At 52.9% G+C, this 16,554-nt stretch overlaps 2 protein-coding genes across 6 annotated transcripts in view; one reads left to right on the top strand and one right to left on the bottom strand.

Moving 5' to 3' along the window:
* SMIM35 (small integral membrane protein 35) overlaps positions 1-16,554 on the bottom strand; it is a 118,439-nt gene that overhangs the window by 87,612 nt on the left and 14,273 nt on the right. Inside the window, exon 1 of one of the 2 annotated variants that reach the window (XM_078058927.1) lies at positions 2,527-3,129. The exons of the other annotated variant lie outside the window; for it this stretch is intronic. The gene's annotated coding sequence lies outside the window, so the exon portion shown is untranslated. Of the gene's footprint in view, positions 1-2,526; positions 3,130-16,554 lie in introns of those variants that run through there. 2 annotated transcript variants of the gene reach the window in all.
* Positions 1-16,554, top strand: part of TMPRSS4 (transmembrane serine protease 4) — a 35,342-nt gene that overhangs the window by 16,416 nt on the left and 2,372 nt on the right. For 3 of the 4 annotated variants that reach the window (XM_078058923.1, XM_078058925.1, XM_036123084.2), the window contains exons 3-11: positions 3,030-3,143; positions 5,868-6,020; positions 7,081-7,210; positions 9,548-9,649; positions 10,602-10,642; positions 12,835-12,994; positions 14,071-14,237; positions 15,042-15,140; positions 15,328-15,470. In XM_078058923.1, the coding sequence (XP_077915049.1) occupies positions 3,030-3,143; positions 5,868-6,020; positions 7,081-7,210; positions 9,548-9,649; positions 10,602-10,642; positions 12,835-12,994; positions 14,071-14,237; positions 15,042-15,140; positions 15,328-15,470 (1,109 nt within the window). Of the gene's footprint in view, positions 1-3,028; positions 3,144-5,867; positions 6,021-7,080; positions 7,211-9,547; positions 9,650-10,601; positions 10,643-12,834; positions 12,995-14,070; positions 14,238-15,041; positions 15,141-15,327; positions 15,471-16,554 lie in introns of those variants that run through there. The other variant, XM_078058926.1, reaches the window with a different exon arrangement.

The following is a 16,554-nucleotide window of genomic DNA, read 5'->3' as shown; positions in this document are numbered from 1 at the left end:
AAAGCCAGAGTCCCTGCCCTCACGGAGTTGCCAGTCAGACCACTTCCATGGAACATGCTGGACAAAGGTATTTTCCCTGGTAGACTAGAAAATGATAGTGTTTGCCTGATCTACGGGAGAAGAATAATTTAACAGATAAAGTGTTCCCAAATTTAAGGTTTTGGTTTTTTTCCCCTCCCATTCCATTTTGTTAAACCACTGAGAGCTATTCCTGATGATAGCCTGCTGGATCAGCAAAGCACAAACTAATATGACAGATCCACAAGGAAATAACCAATCCCACTTACTTCAACAATTTCAGGGCCCCACGTTAATAATGATCACAAACAATGTAATCTTCTGCAAGTAAGATGGTGCCTAGTTTATGCTCTGGAATTCGACAGACTGGTAGACCCCCGTGTCCCCAGAGAACACCAGACATCCAAGAGCTCCACCATCCGAGTAAGCCTGAGAACCACCAAACCAGAAAACAAGTTAGATTTGCTACCAATGCCGACATGAAGGGAGCTCGAAGAGCGATCAGTGCCAAGCGATCAGAGATAATAGCGTCATGGGGTCAGGCAAGCTTTGACAAAGTCCCCACGGGAATAAACTATCACGAAACAGAAGGAAGTAATGAGGGTTTCAGTGGTGAAGGGACGAGGAGGAGCAAAGGTTCAAAGACGGGAATGAAGGCAGGTGCACAAGGACCAGGGCAGAAACTGCCCGTGTGGCACTGAGGACCGGCGAGGATTAGCAGTGGGAAGTCCACGTGGCCCCAAATCCCACTGGCTTTGCAAGTCTGGAGAAGAGTGTGGTCTAGATCCAGAAGTCACGGAGGGTTCTCAGGCAGGGATGTGACAGGATGACAGCAATACTCTGGGAAGCTCTGTCCCGCAGTGGTGGGCAGGACCGGCTGGAGGAAGGAACAGGGGCAGGCAGGGAGGCTCTTCACATAGCTCATGGTGGCTTTGTCAACTTTACGTATGAAACATAAACCAAGAAAACCCTACCCTTCCTGATGCTGTTCTCCCTGAGGATATCAGGGAGGCAGAGACATGGGGACCTGGACAGGGGAACCCCTCGAGGGGCTCCCAAGAAATGATGCACCTCTGAGAAAACCAGCCCACCTCACGCCCCCAGCGGAAGGTGCTCAATAAATAAATCATGCATGAAGGAGGAATGGACAAAATGTCGCCATGTCCATGGCCACGGGACAGAGGACAGCTCTGTACACTGACTGCTGGAACCTTCAAACCGTACCTGCTAAGACTGAGAAGCTCCCTGGTGCCTGCTCCTGCCCCTGATGGGCAACACCAGCCCACACCCCACGGGCCTGTGCTCTGTGTCTGAGGCTTAAACTCTCCTGAGGAGACGAAACATTTCCTACGCTTTCCCTTTCAATAATGATACCAGCACTTCCTGAGCACCAGTCTATGGCTGGATGCCATTCTCTGCTTTTGAAGAGCTGAGGAAAGCGATCGAGACAGACATATAACCCAGCCCTCATTCAAGCCAGGAAACGAGACCTGTAACAAAGACGGAAAGGAGGTGCTTAAGAGATCAAGCAAAGAGCGATGCATGTATTCACTCGACAAATACCTGCTGAAGCACCTGGGACTCAGCAGTGACCAAAAAAAAAAAAAAGAAGAAGAGAAAAATTCCTTATCTTCATAGAGTCTTCATTTCAGGCAGGGATGGGAGGAAATGGAAAATATATATAATATATAAAATACAGAGTATGTTAAGAGCTGATGTTTTTAAAAATGGGGAAAGAGAACAGGAAATATTGGAAGATTATCTTTTAAAAAAGGGAGGTCAAGAAGGCCTCACAAGGAAGGTGACAGACCAAGCCATGGGGAGGTGAGGGAAAGAAAGCTGACCTATCGCCTTCCAGGGACTCAAGGCTGCCAGACTTCCTGCCCTAGCCCGCCCTGGAGAAGTTCCGTGCACCTGCCGCAGCTTATTGCCTGCAAGGAAAGGGGATGCAAGAGGACCTATCTCGGGTACTTCCTGAGAATTTAACTTTTCAAATCCTGGCCCTGGTACCATCTCCTTGGATAACCATATGAAAAAGACAATATAGTTTTATTACCTCTGTTTTAGGCATCTCTAGGCTCCTACCTGGTCTCCCTATCCCCAAACTCTTGTTCCCATCCACCTCTTCCCTGATGAAAGATTCACCTTTCTAAATATGAAGGTGATCACGTCTCTCTACTGCTCAAAGCTTCCCATGGCTCCACACTGCCTTCCCAGTAAAATCCAAATTCCCGGCATGGTGTTCAAGACTCTCCACAGACTGACGCTGCCAGTCCGGCCTCCACAATACGCACTTGCTCATGTTACATCTCAGGCACACGAGGAGCTCACAGTCAACACCCCCAGGCCTCTGCCCAGCTGGTCCAGCCCCACCCCACCCCATCGCCACCTACAGAGGCCCATTTAAGTGTTTTGGTGGCGTCTGGTGGTACTGGCAGCTCTGTCCTTGTGTGCTGCTTCCCCCAAACTGGCATCTCCTTAGAGATGAGGACCATTCTAGGGACTCACCATCTGCTGAGTTGAGTTGGAGATGGAGGCCCTTAGGATGTGTTCATTCACAAGCATGTACCAGGGCTCTACGAAGCATGGAATGCGTTGGAGATCCCTGCCCTCAAGCTTACAGTTTAACCAAAAGATAAGGCAGAAAAGAGGATAAATGATAGTAAAGTAAATGAGTACTTGCCTCTCCTGGGGCAGATGCAGGGCAGACCCGACAGGGTGAAACATTGCAGAATAGACTAAGTCAAGACAAGGAGAAGACACCATGGTCTGGAGTCTCCTTTGAGGGGCACAGGTGAAAGATGGATAAGCCTGGGTAAGCGAAGGAGGTGGGGTGACCATGCACTGTTGAAGCTAAGCCCAGTCTGCAGGAATAAAACCCCAGCGCTAAGCAAAACTGTACCCAAAGCATTCTGCAGCTCAGCACCAGGGCCAGAGGGCAGGGAGGCTGTGGGCCCTGGCAGGGGCGGGCTCCAAGTGCTGACTGCAGGCTCTCTCCTTCCGCCTCACAGACGTCACCCCCCTGCGCAAACCTCGCACTCCCCTGGAAACCTTCAAAAAGGTTGGCATCCCCATCATCGCAGCACTGCTGAGCCTGGCGACCATCATCATCATGGCTGTCCTCAGTAAGTGGCAGCCCCCACCCCTACCCTCACCCCCTCATTACTGCCCCCACCTCCCCTTCATCCCCCACAGGAAACGGCAGCTGCCACCTCCCCTCCAAGCCCAACCTTACCCTCCGCCCTTGCACCCAGCAGCCACAGGCAGGTGAGCTGCAGAAAGCTTTGTGTGACACGCGTCCACCCCCTGCTCTGAAGGGAGCCTTCCTCCAAGAGTGAAAGGGGGAGGTGAACGCAGCCCCCACCTACCCCAGATGATCTCTACCACAGGGAAAGCACAGCTGCACACGGTACAAAGCCATGCAGGCAACCGGCCAGGGCGGCCGCACCCCTGCCTCCTTAGTCAGGCGCCTGCAGACACCGGAGCAGCCCCACCGGCTAGAAGAGCGGGGAGCCTTTCCACCTGTGAGGCAGGGACACAGACGGGGGGCACACGGGAAGCCACCCAGGCGCGCACGCACGCACACACACACACACTGCCTGTAGCTCTGTCTTCCTCCCTGCCAGGGCCTGAGACCCAGTGAGCAGGTCACTCAGCGACAAAGAGTGAACTGAATGACCCACCGTGCCCACCGTCCCGGTCTCCACTCCCACTCCTGTGACTGTCCTTGCCTTCCCCTCCCCCACAGTCACAGCAGGCTACTGACGGCACTCTCAGGGTGGGGAGCAGGGCCCAGCGGACCAGGCTAGCAGTCGGGACACCTGGGTGAGGATCCCAGCACAGCCCCTTGCTGTGTGACCTTGAGTAAGTCCTTTGACCTCTCTCAACTTCAGTCTCCTCTGTAAAACATCCTGTCTCTCCCAGAGGGATATCGGAGATAATGTAAAACACCTGGATGAAAATTAGGTCGTGCCCAAGTGTGGGTCACCGGACAGGGTGCAGAGATGTGACCAAGGCCATACAAAAAAGCATGTGTTTGCTAACGGGGTAGCACGGGCCGTTGAGGAGCTGCACTTGGAACCATGGTGGCATTTCCCCAGCAACAGCCACCGCACACTCCCAGATCACTGGGCCCAAACCCTCCCCCTCCACTTGAGCATCTAGGCTCAGAGAGGACTGGCAGTTAGAGACAGCTGGGACGGCCCCCCCCCCCCCCCCCCCCGGGACCCAGACTGAACAAGTCCCTTTCCATCTGTGGCAATGGAAATGCAGATCCACGACACAAACACCACCCAGATCCCGGAGAGCCCCGCTGAGCTGTGAGATGCGGATTTCTTCCTGACCTTGGCTGGCCCTTGGCCCTGGGTTTGCAGCAGCATAAGCACAGCTGCCGTCCTAAGCCTGTTCTATTTAGGCTAATATGAAGGAGAGCTCGCTTTCTCTGAGCCTATGCCCTGCCACACTGCAGAGAGGAGAAGGGGCCAAGATTCATCCAGGGCATGCCCGGGCAGGCAGTGGTGCATGATTCAGAAGTGGGGTCTCCCCATCCCACAAGGTCCTGTGTGGCTTCCATGCCATGGGCCCCCAGGTTCTGCAACCAGAGAAGGTCATTTGAGCCTCCATCCCAGGCAAGGCTCCCTCAACTTTTTGGCTTCTGGGGTCTCAACTGGTGATACTATGTCCTGGCTTTGTCCCAAGAGGCTAGAGTGAGCCTGCCTTACCCTAGCTCCTGACCATGAACCAAACTCTGAAGGTCTAGGAAAGATTCAGCCTGCTTCTTCTCCTGTGCTCCCTCACACCAGGGACATCCGGGCCAGCAGACCCCATCTCGAAGCCCCTCAGGGAAGGCACGGAGAGGCAGCAAAGAGCTTTGGAGCTAGACAGACCCTGACTGGAATCCTGGCTCTACACATAAGTGCTGTGTGGCCTTGGGAAATAAACCCCAACTCTGTAAATTTCAGTGTCCCCCACTTATAACATGAGTTCATCATGACCCCAGCCACCTCAGGTTGTTGTCAGGATTACACAAGGCAGTGCATGGGAAGCTCTCAGCAGCGACCAGCGAGGCCACCGTCAGACTTACCACTGTCACTTGTAGGGCTAGCCAGGAGCGACACTGGACAGCAGGAGGGGGCTTCGGGCCAGTTAGGCAGGGGGGTCTCTTCCCACCAGGAGCCTTTAGGAATGTGAAGTATTCATTCGCTGAGGAGTCACAAACTAGACTCAGTCCCGTCAGCCCAAGACAGCAAAGGAGCAACAGAATTTGAAAGCAGCAGGCCGAAGACAAAACACAACACGACGCCGAGCCCTTCAGGGATCTCTCAGCCCCAGATCAAAACACCTAGTTCTAGAACAGCACTCGGTGGTTACAAGACACTCACGGCCACCAGCTCACCAAACGTTCTCAACCACCTCACCCCACTGTACAGATGAGAAAACCGAGGCCCTGGGAGGGGGTGTGATGGGTCTACAGTCACACGAGAGGCGGCAGGGCCAGCGCTCTCATCTTGGGGCTCCAGGCCCCGTGTTGTCTATTCGTTACCAGAGGCCCTGTGCCGGCACCGGGAGGATGAGGCCAGTGGGGGCTGTTTCTAAATTTCTCACGCACATGCTCTCGCTTGATGCCTCAGCCATCTTGTAGGTACGGGATAGGTGTTACTTTACAGACCAGGAAACTGAGGCTCAGGACCAGGTACCCAGGCTACCAAGTGGCGTCACTGCGTCTGGAGCCCTCATCTGCCTGTCTTGAAGCCCAGCATGTCTTCAGGGAAACACAGCCTCTCCCACCCCCCGGGGCTGCCTGCTTGACCGTCAGCCCTGTCTGCCCCCTCCCTGCCCCTGCCTTCCAGTCAAGGTGATTCTGGACAAATACTACTTCCTCTGCGGGCAGCCTCTCCACGTCATCCCGAGGAGGCAGGTGTGTGACGGCCAGCAGGACTGTGCCTCCGGGGAGGACGAGCAGCTCTGTGTCAAGACCTTCCCCGATGGGTCCCCAGTGGCAGGTGAGTCTAGGGGCTGGAGGCCCTGGGGGAGTTGGCACAGCAGGAAACCAGCTCAGGTCCCCCCTGATCCACTGCACAGCATCTGCCAAATGACTTGTCAGTTTCCATCCCTACTGTAAGGTTCTTAAGAACAACAGGACTAGGGCCCCAGTACTTACCATGTAGCAAATACTCAGTGAATATGATGAACAAATGCGGACCAGAAGGGACAGGAAATTGTAACATAGCCTGCCCCGTTCTGCTACACCGGTGTGGGACTGAGGCAGGCGGCTGGATTGGATGACCCTGGGGAGTTCCCTCCTTTCTGTGAAACCTGTTCTTTCAAGGGGACTAGAAAAGTGAGTGTCAGACCGTCAACCAGCTACTGATCTTTCTATTCATTAGGTGTTTATTGTAGCCGGCTATGTAACAAGACTGAGCTAGGTCCTTCAAAGCAATAGGAGATGTTTCCAACAAAAACTCATGTTCTTTCTTGGACGGGGCTGGCCCAGCTTCACCCACCTAGTACTTGGGCTCTGGAGAGAAAGGACAGCCCAGGAGATGGGTGTTGGGGGGTTTTGAGGGGCAGGACTAAGTGACTTCTTGCATATATCTTTTTTTTTATCAGCAGTCAAATGCCTATGGGCACCTGCCATCCTACTGCCAAAAGTACCTCCCTCTCAACCTCCTCCCTCTGACCTCACATGGAAAAGGAGCTAGGTTCCTCACTGAGAAGTCCCCCAGGCCAGGCAAGCTGTGTGGACCATGGGTAGAGTCACCATAGATCACCAAAACTGGTATCTCTAAGAATAAAATAGAAAGCTGCTGGTAATTGTGCCAGGACAACAGGTCCACAAGGAGGTTGTTTCCAGGACATCTGGTCACTCTGGCTACCATAAAAATGAAGCTCAGTCAGGCAAAGCCAAATGGAAGAACTTACCCCGAGGTTGAAAGGGTTGGTGTTCTATGATGCTCTAGGGTCTGGGTGTAGGGAGGTTGTGCTGGTCCCATGATGAATTCTGAGGGAGATGGGCCAGACAGGCCCCTGCCCTGCAACTGACCCAGGTTCTCCCCCTCTCAGTCCGCCTCTCCAGGGACCGATCCACCCTGCAGGTGCTGGACCCGGCCACACAGAGCTGGGCCTCTGCCTGCTTCGACAACTTCACAGAAGCTCTGGCCAAGATAGCCTGTGGGCAGATGGGCTATGACAGGTACCTGGCTCCAGCCTCCAGAGGCTGTCCCCTCACCCCTATGACCTCCTCCCTTCTTCCCCCTTTCCTTCCTCCCTTCCTAAAAATATAAATACTGGAGTCAGACAGAACTGCCCTTGAACCCGAGCACTTTCACATACAAGCAACGTGAAGGTCAATCTCCTAAGCCCCAGTTTCCTCAAGGGTTAAGTGGGGCAAGCACTGGCAATGTCATAGGACAGTTATCAGGTGCAGCGAGAGAATATAAGCCTCACCACACACCCCCCAACACACAGTGCTGGCTCCTCAAGACCCTCACTCTTTCACAGCTCTGCAAGAAGACACCCTGTCCCAGAGTGTAATATTTACTTCTTCAATGTCCCATTGGTTAAAATTCAGCTTAAACAAACCTGATTACATTGGGGCCCCATCAGCAATCCCAGCTCTCTCAGCAAATTTCTAAAGCAGCTCCAAATCTTCAGTGGATCAAGAGTTATGTAATCGTAAGGGTGATTTGCATGCTGTGTTTATATTCATTTGATCTTGGCAAAAACCACAAAGGTAGTTATTACTGTATCTATTTTAGAAATAGGTTCAGGGAAGATAAGTAACTTGCTTCGGCAGGAGCTGGGAGGAAGAGGCTTGGGGTCTGTGCCCAAGACCCCTTAATTCCTGGGCATCAGGAGTTCTAGCAACGTCTCTGTTTCTAGCTTGGGTAATTCTCTCCTCCCCCAAAGGCTTTCCCTATAAAGGGAGGAGAGGTAAGGCCACCGATCACTCAGAGAGCCTAACCAGAGAGGAGGGAAAATAACCCATTTATTCAGCTGCAGAGTGGGGTAGGTTCCCAAGGACCCTCCCTGGCAAGCCCCCAAGGACTCTAAGAAACTGGACAGGCAGACACTGTCAATCACAGAACTTTCTCCCATCCACCCCTAAAAAGCAGCCTCCAGGTTCTTTTTCAATAAATGCTCCCAGCAGCATTACTGATCCATCAGACCTTTTGGCCCCCTCTGCTCTCTGGTTATCAGGTCTTTACTGCTCAATACCTGCCGTGGGACGCAACCCTGGACAGGCCACCTCTGCCTCCTTCATTTTTGAGGAGAGCTGGGAAGGCACGCCCTGGCCCTGCTCTTCCTCCCCCCACCCCACCCCCAGCAGCCAGCCAGCCCCTCCCCCCCACTGCAGTCCAGCCACTGCGGCGTCAGGGGTGCCCAGCTCCCAGCTCCGCGGGCTGCAGCTGCCTTACGCAACCAAGGTGTCTCTGGGGCTTCTTAAGGTAATAGGATCCTGGAATTTCTGTCCTTCCGGAGTGCACTAACGCACCAAACCAGCTGGCTTCTTGAGTTCTACAGAATCAAAGCCGGTCAGAGCTTACCTTTCTGGGGACTGTCCGTTTCCACCACTGTCCCTCCTTCCGGATCTCAAATTTCTCTACTTTCCTTCCTCCACCTAGATAAGGAGCCCTTCTTGTCCCAGGACCATAAAACCCGAGATGGTTCAAGGTGGGAGGGGCTCTGGAGATTATCCGGTCCACCTCTCATTTTACAGAGGGAGAAACTAAGGCTTAAGGGAACCCGGAGAAGGGCGTGACCCGTCAAGGTTACACATCAAGCTAGTGTCAGAGGCAGGACAAGCGCCTCCATCTCCAGGGCTCTGAAACCCAGCACCGCCACACTCACGCCCTTCCAGGGGTACCTGGGCCCACCCGGTGTGCGGGATTCCTGGCCCAGAATGTGAGAGCATCAGTGGCCAATCAGCCAGTGCCTCAGTCAACCTGAGCCCTGCACACAGAGCCAGGACTAGCACGGCTGGATGGGGAAGGACGGGACAATCAGAACAATGGGATGAATCAGGGGAGCCTTCCTGGAGGAGCAAAGACTTAAACCCAAGGTTTGAAAGAAGACAAACATGGATCAGAGGAGAGAAAGAGGGAGGGTGGTCCAAGGGAGAGACTCTCTGGACTCATGTGAAGATTGATCTCGTCCTATCTCCAAGGGAGCCATAAATGCACCCCCACTACCCAATTCAGCCCACATGCCTTGTTCAGAAAACCAAATATCCACCTTCCAGTTCCCTGGCTGTGAATCAGAAAAAAAAAAAAAAAATGCTGGGACATTTGAAATAGGGCTACAACTGGGAGTTAAGAAAACATGTCCCTAAAATTTGTCCAGAGCTCTGGGGAAGCAAGACCACATCAGCATCGTGCCCAGAGCCAAGTCCTAGGACACGTTCTTTCCCACTGCAGCTCCTGGAAGTGGGAACTACTCCCCCCATCTTCTTCTAACCTCCTGCCCTACCTCACATCTCTCTCTCTCTATCTATCTATCTTTCTCAATCTCTCTCCCCCAACGTGAGCAGCAAACCCACCTTCAGAGCTGTGGAGATCGGCCCAGACCAAGATCTGGATGTTGTTGGAATCACGGAGAACGGCCAGGGGATTCAGGTGCAAAACCTAAGTGGGTAAGTGAGAGGATGCCTCCTGGCCCACAAGAGGCTCACAATGGAGGCTGCCATCAGGGCTGTAGGCAGCTACCCTGAGCAGGTGCAGCAAGGGGAATGTAAGCCAGACCACAAGAAGAACTCCAGGCCATGCAGACTGTCAGATACCAAGAACTAGAGAATCAGATTTGAGAGGTTTTCTGGGTTGACTCCCTTTTTTATATAAAACAGACAGCTGGACAAAGTGTGCTGTCCATATGTTGTTGGTGGCCGTGTCATCCAAGAGTAAAACCAAAAATTTTCCTACCGCTTTATGCTCCCGATTAAACCCAGTAAGGCAAGATTCCAAAGGCCACTTTGTCCTTCCCAGCCACTCACCCAGGCCAGAGTAAGACCTCTCCACGTTCCCAGCTCTCCAGAGAAAAGGCCACATGGTTTTGGCAGTGGTCTGTTCCTCTGCCTCCCCACTGTGCATGAGAGCTCAGCAGCTAGATAAAAATGGTCACACTGCAGCAGAGAGCCCCGAAGAAGATTCTGGCTCCCTAGCATTTGGGGATGCTGCTGAGGGCTGCTTATTCACCAAAGAGTAAATCTTAAAAAGGACCAAGATGGTAGCAGAAGGATTGTGTGCCTGTAATTCCACTGAAATCCCACTTTTTGTCCATCTGGAAAGCCCACAGTGTAACAGACATTGTTCCAGGCTCAGCTCTCTTCCACTGCAGGATGCCAAGGTCTTGGGTTGGGCTATGACGCAGGCCGGGCCCAGCACATAGTGGGTGCTTAACAGCAGGGGCGTTGAACCCAAACCAATCAAACACAATGAGCTAAGTGGTCATACCGTTTCTATACAGTCCCCCCAGGACGTGGGTTCCAGATTTCCCAGGTGTTGGGAGGAGGGCTGGGGTCAACAGGGCCAGGGGACCGGAGTCCTTGCCTCCCACAGAAACCATAAGGCCCTGTGTCTCCCTTCCAGACCCTGTCTCTCGGGCTCCCTGGTCTCCCTGCACTGCCTTGGTGAGTATGTCCCATCTCTGAGGGTTTGGGCCGTGGGCCAGCAATGAGCAGGGAGAAAGACCTTCATCCTCATTCTTAAATCTCTCAGACTCTAAGTTTCTCTCTGTTTTGTCCCAAACTAAACTTCCCTGGGCCTTGGGTCTGTAGGGCAGTGCTCCCTCAAGTGGGGGACATTAAGAACTCTTTAGTACCATCCACACACAACCCCACAACCGAAGCAGAGAGCTGGCAGGGAACAGAAAACTGGAAAGGACAGAACTGGGTCTCCACGCCCTCCCACCCTGGTCAGGCCCGCAAGGCCTCCTCTGTCAAAAGTGTGCTCAGTTATCCAAGACCAGAGCATTCACTTTAGCAAAAAAACAGTCAGACTGTGTCGAGCACTGTCAGGCAAACTAGTGGGAAGTAGAAAATACCAGACAAGTCAAAGAATTGGCCACTCTCCTCAGGAACTTATAACAGAGATAGAGAGCAGCAAGAGAGAGACGCGAGGTCACAGGTGGGAGGCGCCGGACTGAGTAGCGCTCACAGCCCACCTGCCGCAGAGAGACCCAGGCACCAGTCCCACTGGCTTCCAGCATGATCTTGAGTAATCCACCTGACCTTTCTGAGGTTCCTCTTCCCAAGAAGCCCTTTTGTCCAACTGCCCCAGAGGATGCAGCTCTTACAGAGGAGATCAGAAGAGAAAACAAGCTCCGTGACCCAGCTTGTCCTCCCAGCCTTGTGGAAGAACTGACCAGAGCCTGCCACGCTGGCCAGACACTGGACGGGCTGAGTGGAACAAGGCCATCATCACTGCCTTTGCCGTTGGGCAGTACATGGGCTTCCCTGTTGGACGTTAAGACTTCTTGTCATTATCACGTGACGCCCACAATCCCTCGTGTGTGGGGACGGACACACGGTGGCCAGCCAGTGAATGACTGAACCGTCAGTCACACCATCTGCCCTCTGCACTAAATGGCACTGTCATCACAGAGAGACTGAAGTCACAGACGTTCCCTTGAGGATCTGTCAGTCTTACCAGGAAGACCAAAGCACAAAGGAAATGAAAGGCAGGCCAACACCAGGGGGCAGGCTATGGAAATTCCAGAATGGGGAAGTCCCCAGGGATTGGGTGGCCCCCAGGGGGTGGTGCCCAGGCTAAACACTGAGCTGTAGGCTCCCAGAAGGGAGAGACCACGTCTGTCCGTCTGTCTTGTCCTCTGCTCTCTTCCCAGCATCCCTGAACACAGTAGGTACTTAGTACAAATTTGCTGAATGGATCAATGGTTTAGATAAATAGCAAGAGGATAGCATCTCAGGGATGGGAATTTCCTCGAGCATAAGCAGAACGACTTTTTAGGGAGCTAAAAGCAGATCGATTCAGCTAGACGAAAACTTTAGCTAAGGACAGTGGGTAGCTGCCAGGAGGACTTTAAACTCTACCCTAGAAAGAGAGATGCCCTGGGGCTGCGAGGGAGTGGGTGGGGGGGTCGGGGGGGGGGGGACACAGAGAAAGCAGAGTTTGGAATAAGAGGTGTCTGAAAAGCCCCTGGCTGGCAGAGGCCCAGAAAGGATGGCAGCATTTTCCTGGGAGAACCACCACTGTGGCCATGACCGCCAGGACTGGAGAGGCTGAGGGCAGGGCAGGGAGGTGGGAATGGAGGCTTTTACCAGAGCTTGAGGGTCATGATGGAAAAGCCAAGGACAGTGGCATATGAAAGAGAGCATAGCATGTCAAACTGGGAGACTCACTCATCACGGGGGAAGGGACTTGGAGAAAGGTGAGTTTAGGATAGGAAGATCCAGTTTCTGGAACCTTCTTCCCACTTCCGGCTCCCAGAGCAGTTTGTGGGCATCTGTTTGCTGATACTCCGCAGGAGTGGCTGGGACACACCACCTGGGCAGGACTTTTGTAATTCTGCATCACCTGTTTGGTTTGAAGGCCATGAATTCCCAGCACAATGGACACGCCCATGTTCATAATATAAACACTTCCGAAGCCCAACAAAGGAGGGGGAGATTGGGGGAAAGCCTACAGTCTGGGACACCAGCTCCCTAGGAATAACTCAAAATGGGCCTGGTCCTCCCCACCCCTCCAGGTTCCAGTCATAAGGGCTCTGTTCTAAGGGGACATACGCGGGGCTCCAAGGGGAGGCAGTCCCATCCCTCCAGAGCCTGACTCCTGATTTCTCCCTCCTTCCTACTGACTCCAGCCTGTGGGGAGAGCCTGAAAGCCCCTCGGGTGGTGGGCGGGGAGACGGCCTCTGTGGATTCTTGGCCTTGGCAGGTCAGCATCCAGTACAACAAACAACACATATGTGGAGGGAGCATTCTGGACCCCCACTGGATCCTCACGGCAGCCCACTGCTTCAGGTAAGGCCTGCACCACGAGGAAGCCTTGGGGGCTCAAAGCCTTGGAAGGGCCTGAGTGTCTGGGTCCCCTGTCTCCCAGCTTATGTTCCAGTGTCCTCATCCCTCTTTGCCCTCCCTCCACAGACCACGTCCTTGGGTGTGGCCGCCCCAATGAGACACTGGACACAATGTCCTATGATAGGCACCCAGGGTCTGAGCAGACCTCCTCCAGTCAGGAAGCAATCAGATACCCAGTGTCCTCAGTCTGGCCCCTTAGCATCCACTCCACAGAAGCTCTTCCCATCCATCTCCCTGGAGTCCTGAGAATGCTCTCCCTCTGCCAGTCTTCTCCGGAGTGATTCCAGGGTCGAGAGTCACCGCCACTCCCCCATTATAGCAAAAAAACTTTAAACTTAAAAAGCATAAAGCACAGATTCCCTTACAGGCCAGCAGAGAGAGGCCTGCCCATACCTCTGGGGAAGGACTACTCCCAGGCCCTCTTCGCTTTCTTTCTTTCATTCATTCATTCATTCATTCGTTCTTTCAACATCTAATGAGTACTATATTATGTACCCATATGCATTAGATCTGTCAGCGCCTTAGAGGAACTCACAGTGTAAGCCAGGGATTCTTAACCTTTTTTGAGATCTGACAAAGCTCTAAGTCCTTTCCTGGGAAACCACCCATGCACATTAAGCAGGCAGGAGCGTCTGGAGGAGAAAGACAGACAAGTACATAACGTAACTGACAATACGAGTACCGCATGAGTAACACAGACAGTAAAAAGTGCTGGGGGGAGAGAGTGCCAGGACCCCAGAGCTCAGGCACTGGGAACAGCCCCTTCCCCAGCCCTCCAGTTAGAAGTTTTCTTGGGCAGGTTTCACTGGGGGAAAGGATCAAATCCCCTTTTAGAATTTGGCCTTTCGTAGGGGATTCCTCAGACCTGCTCCTTCTCTACCACCCTTGGCCTCACCATCATTACCTCCTAAAGCAGGGACATTCAGCACCCCAATCCCCAGGGCCCTGGGGACCCAGTTTTTGGCAAAGACCACACATGCTTGGCTCAGGCCTGAACCCCGCTGTCTCTGCCCCCCTAGGAAGTATCATGATGTCTCCACCTGGAAGGTGAGGGCTGGCTCAGACAAACTGGGCAACTTCCCATCCCTGCCTGTGGCCAGCATCTTCATCACTGAGCTCAACACCACGTACTCCAAAGAGAAGGACATTGCCCTCGTGAAGCTGCAGTTCCCACTCACATTCTCCGGTGAGAGGTGGCATCTGGGAACAGACCCCTTAAGTCAAGTTCTAATCCCCTTCTGCCACTAGCTCACTAAGTGGCCTTGGGCACATCACGGCTCCTCTCAAGCCCCCAGCTATGCGTTTCCCGTGAATATACCAGCCTAACATCAGTGAGGGGCCATGAGGCCCCTTTAAGCTGCCGGCTCACAGCCCGCCCCACCCCCTGCTGGATTCTTGTGAGGTCTATTTTCTCCATGTGGAGCACCTCAAGTGAGAATCATAGACTCATCCAATCTTGGGGTTGTAAGGGAACTAAAAGATCCTCTAGTCCATCTTCCACCCTCAACCAATGCCAAGAGCCTGCACAATATCTCGCCAAGGGGTTACTGTGCCCACCTGGTCTCCTCCAGGGGCAGAGAGCTCATCACCCTTAAGGCAGCCCATGGAATCTTGGAACAGCTCTGTTAGAGGACTCATGCTTGGACAGTATTTACATCAGCATTTCCAACTGTCAGTTCCACAAGACACTGGTCCTTTGGAGAAAAAAAAAGGGGGGGGGTGTTCTATTCTCAAGTAAGTTTGGGAAACATTTTTATAGTAGAGCTCTCTTCTTGGGGCACATTAGTATATAAAGATATGACAAGGCTTTTAATTTTTAATCTGTTTTTATGATGTTTAAACTATATCTCCTCAACTTATTTGACCACAGAATTTTCTTATGCCACTTTTGTTAACATCCCCTGGAACACAGGTCATAGAAAACCTGGTGTCAACCTTTTCAGAGTGCTTAGCCACCAGGCTCTCCCCTCTTTCTCTCTGCTCCTGGCAGGCACGGTCAGACCCATCTGCCTGCCCTTTTTTGATGAGGAGCTCATTCCAGCCACCCCGCTCTGGGTTATTGGATGGGGCTTTACGGAGCAGGATGGAGGTAAGTCCTGGGCTCAGGACCACAGGGCTGAGGGAGCAGCTCTTGGAGGTGATGGGAAGGAGGACCATCCCTGAGAAAAACCCATCCTGGAAGTCCAAGCACCAAGGTGTCAGGTAACCCACAGAATTATCCTGGGCTGGGGGTAGGAGGCAAGAACAGGAATATGAGTATGTTTTCAACTTCCCAGGAAAGATGTCCGACACACTGCTGCAGGCATCAGTCCAGCTCATTGACCACACTCGGTGCAACGCGGAGGATGCCTACCAGGGGGAAGTTACCGAGCAGATGCTGTGCGCAGGCATCCTGGAGGGCGGCGTGGACACCTGCCAGGTGGGAGCATGAGGGAGTTCCTTGGATAGAGATATTAGTCCCGGAGAGACAATTAAGTCCAGGGGCCGATGACTCCATATGAAGTCTTGCATATGGTGGGCACTCAACGTGTGATGAAGAAAAGAAGGGAGAGAGGGAGGGAAAGAAGGATTACAGTCAGATAAGGACAGAAGGATGAATGGATGGACAGAGACAAGCAGAAAGATTTCAAATGTGTATTTCACCTACAAAAATGGTGTTACCCACCCCACCTGCTCTTACTTCCCATCACGCATAGGAGTAGGAGTCACGTTAGGGCAGGAATGCCAGGTCTGTTTTCTCTAGAACTGCCAAGATGCTGAACTAGAGAAAACCCATGTCCTGCTGGATGAGCCCTGGGGCAATGCCTGCCCCCCCCCAACCCCACTGACCAGTCAGTCCCTGAACACATTTTCACTCCCTCCACCCCCAGAGGATCTTCCGAGCCATTTTCACTAAAGGCCCTAACCTTATTCCCGCCCCCATTCTCAGTCATTAAATCCCTCCACTCAAGAGGTAGCTCTTGGCCATCTCTTGAATGCCAGGTAAATACTGGGTTTGGGGGACAGTGTCTTCTTCCCTCGGGGAGCTCATAGTGGTGGGCGAGGGGGGCAGTTAGGCTATGGTGTTACTGGGTTCTGAGGGACAAAGTCTCAGGGGCTATAGGAGCTGGGACAGACACCCAAATAAGTGCACTTCGCACTATCTGACACATTCTGGTCTATTGTGTTATTTGCTTATTGTCTCTCTCTTTTCCGTGTAACTCTAAGCTCCCCGAAGGCAAGGATCTTTGTTCTTTTCATTGACCAAATCCCAGTTGTCTAGAATGGTACCTGGCATACGACAGGCATCCCATGAGCAGCTAAATAAATTTGGGAAGTACTGGGTTAAACAAAGAGAATCGGGCTTCTCACTGCAGAACCCCTTAGAGCCTTCAGTTTGCTAGTGTGCCCTGTGAATCTGAGAGAAAGCACACCAACAACTTACTTGACCACAAACAGAACCCCTTTGCCCCAAATGGAAGGGCCTTCCAGGCTGCAGGAACAGCATGGGCAGAGGTGGTGAG

This window comes from Halichoerus grypus, chromosome 11 (genome assembly GCF_964656455.1).
Source record: "Halichoerus grypus chromosome 11, mHalGry1.hap1.1, whole genome shotgun sequence".
Lineage (NCBI taxonomy): Eukaryota > Metazoa > Chordata > Mammalia > Carnivora > Phocidae > Halichoerus > Halichoerus grypus.
The sequence above is the reverse complement of the archived record's forward strand: the minus strand, read 5'-3'. Positions and strand labels throughout refer to the sequence as shown.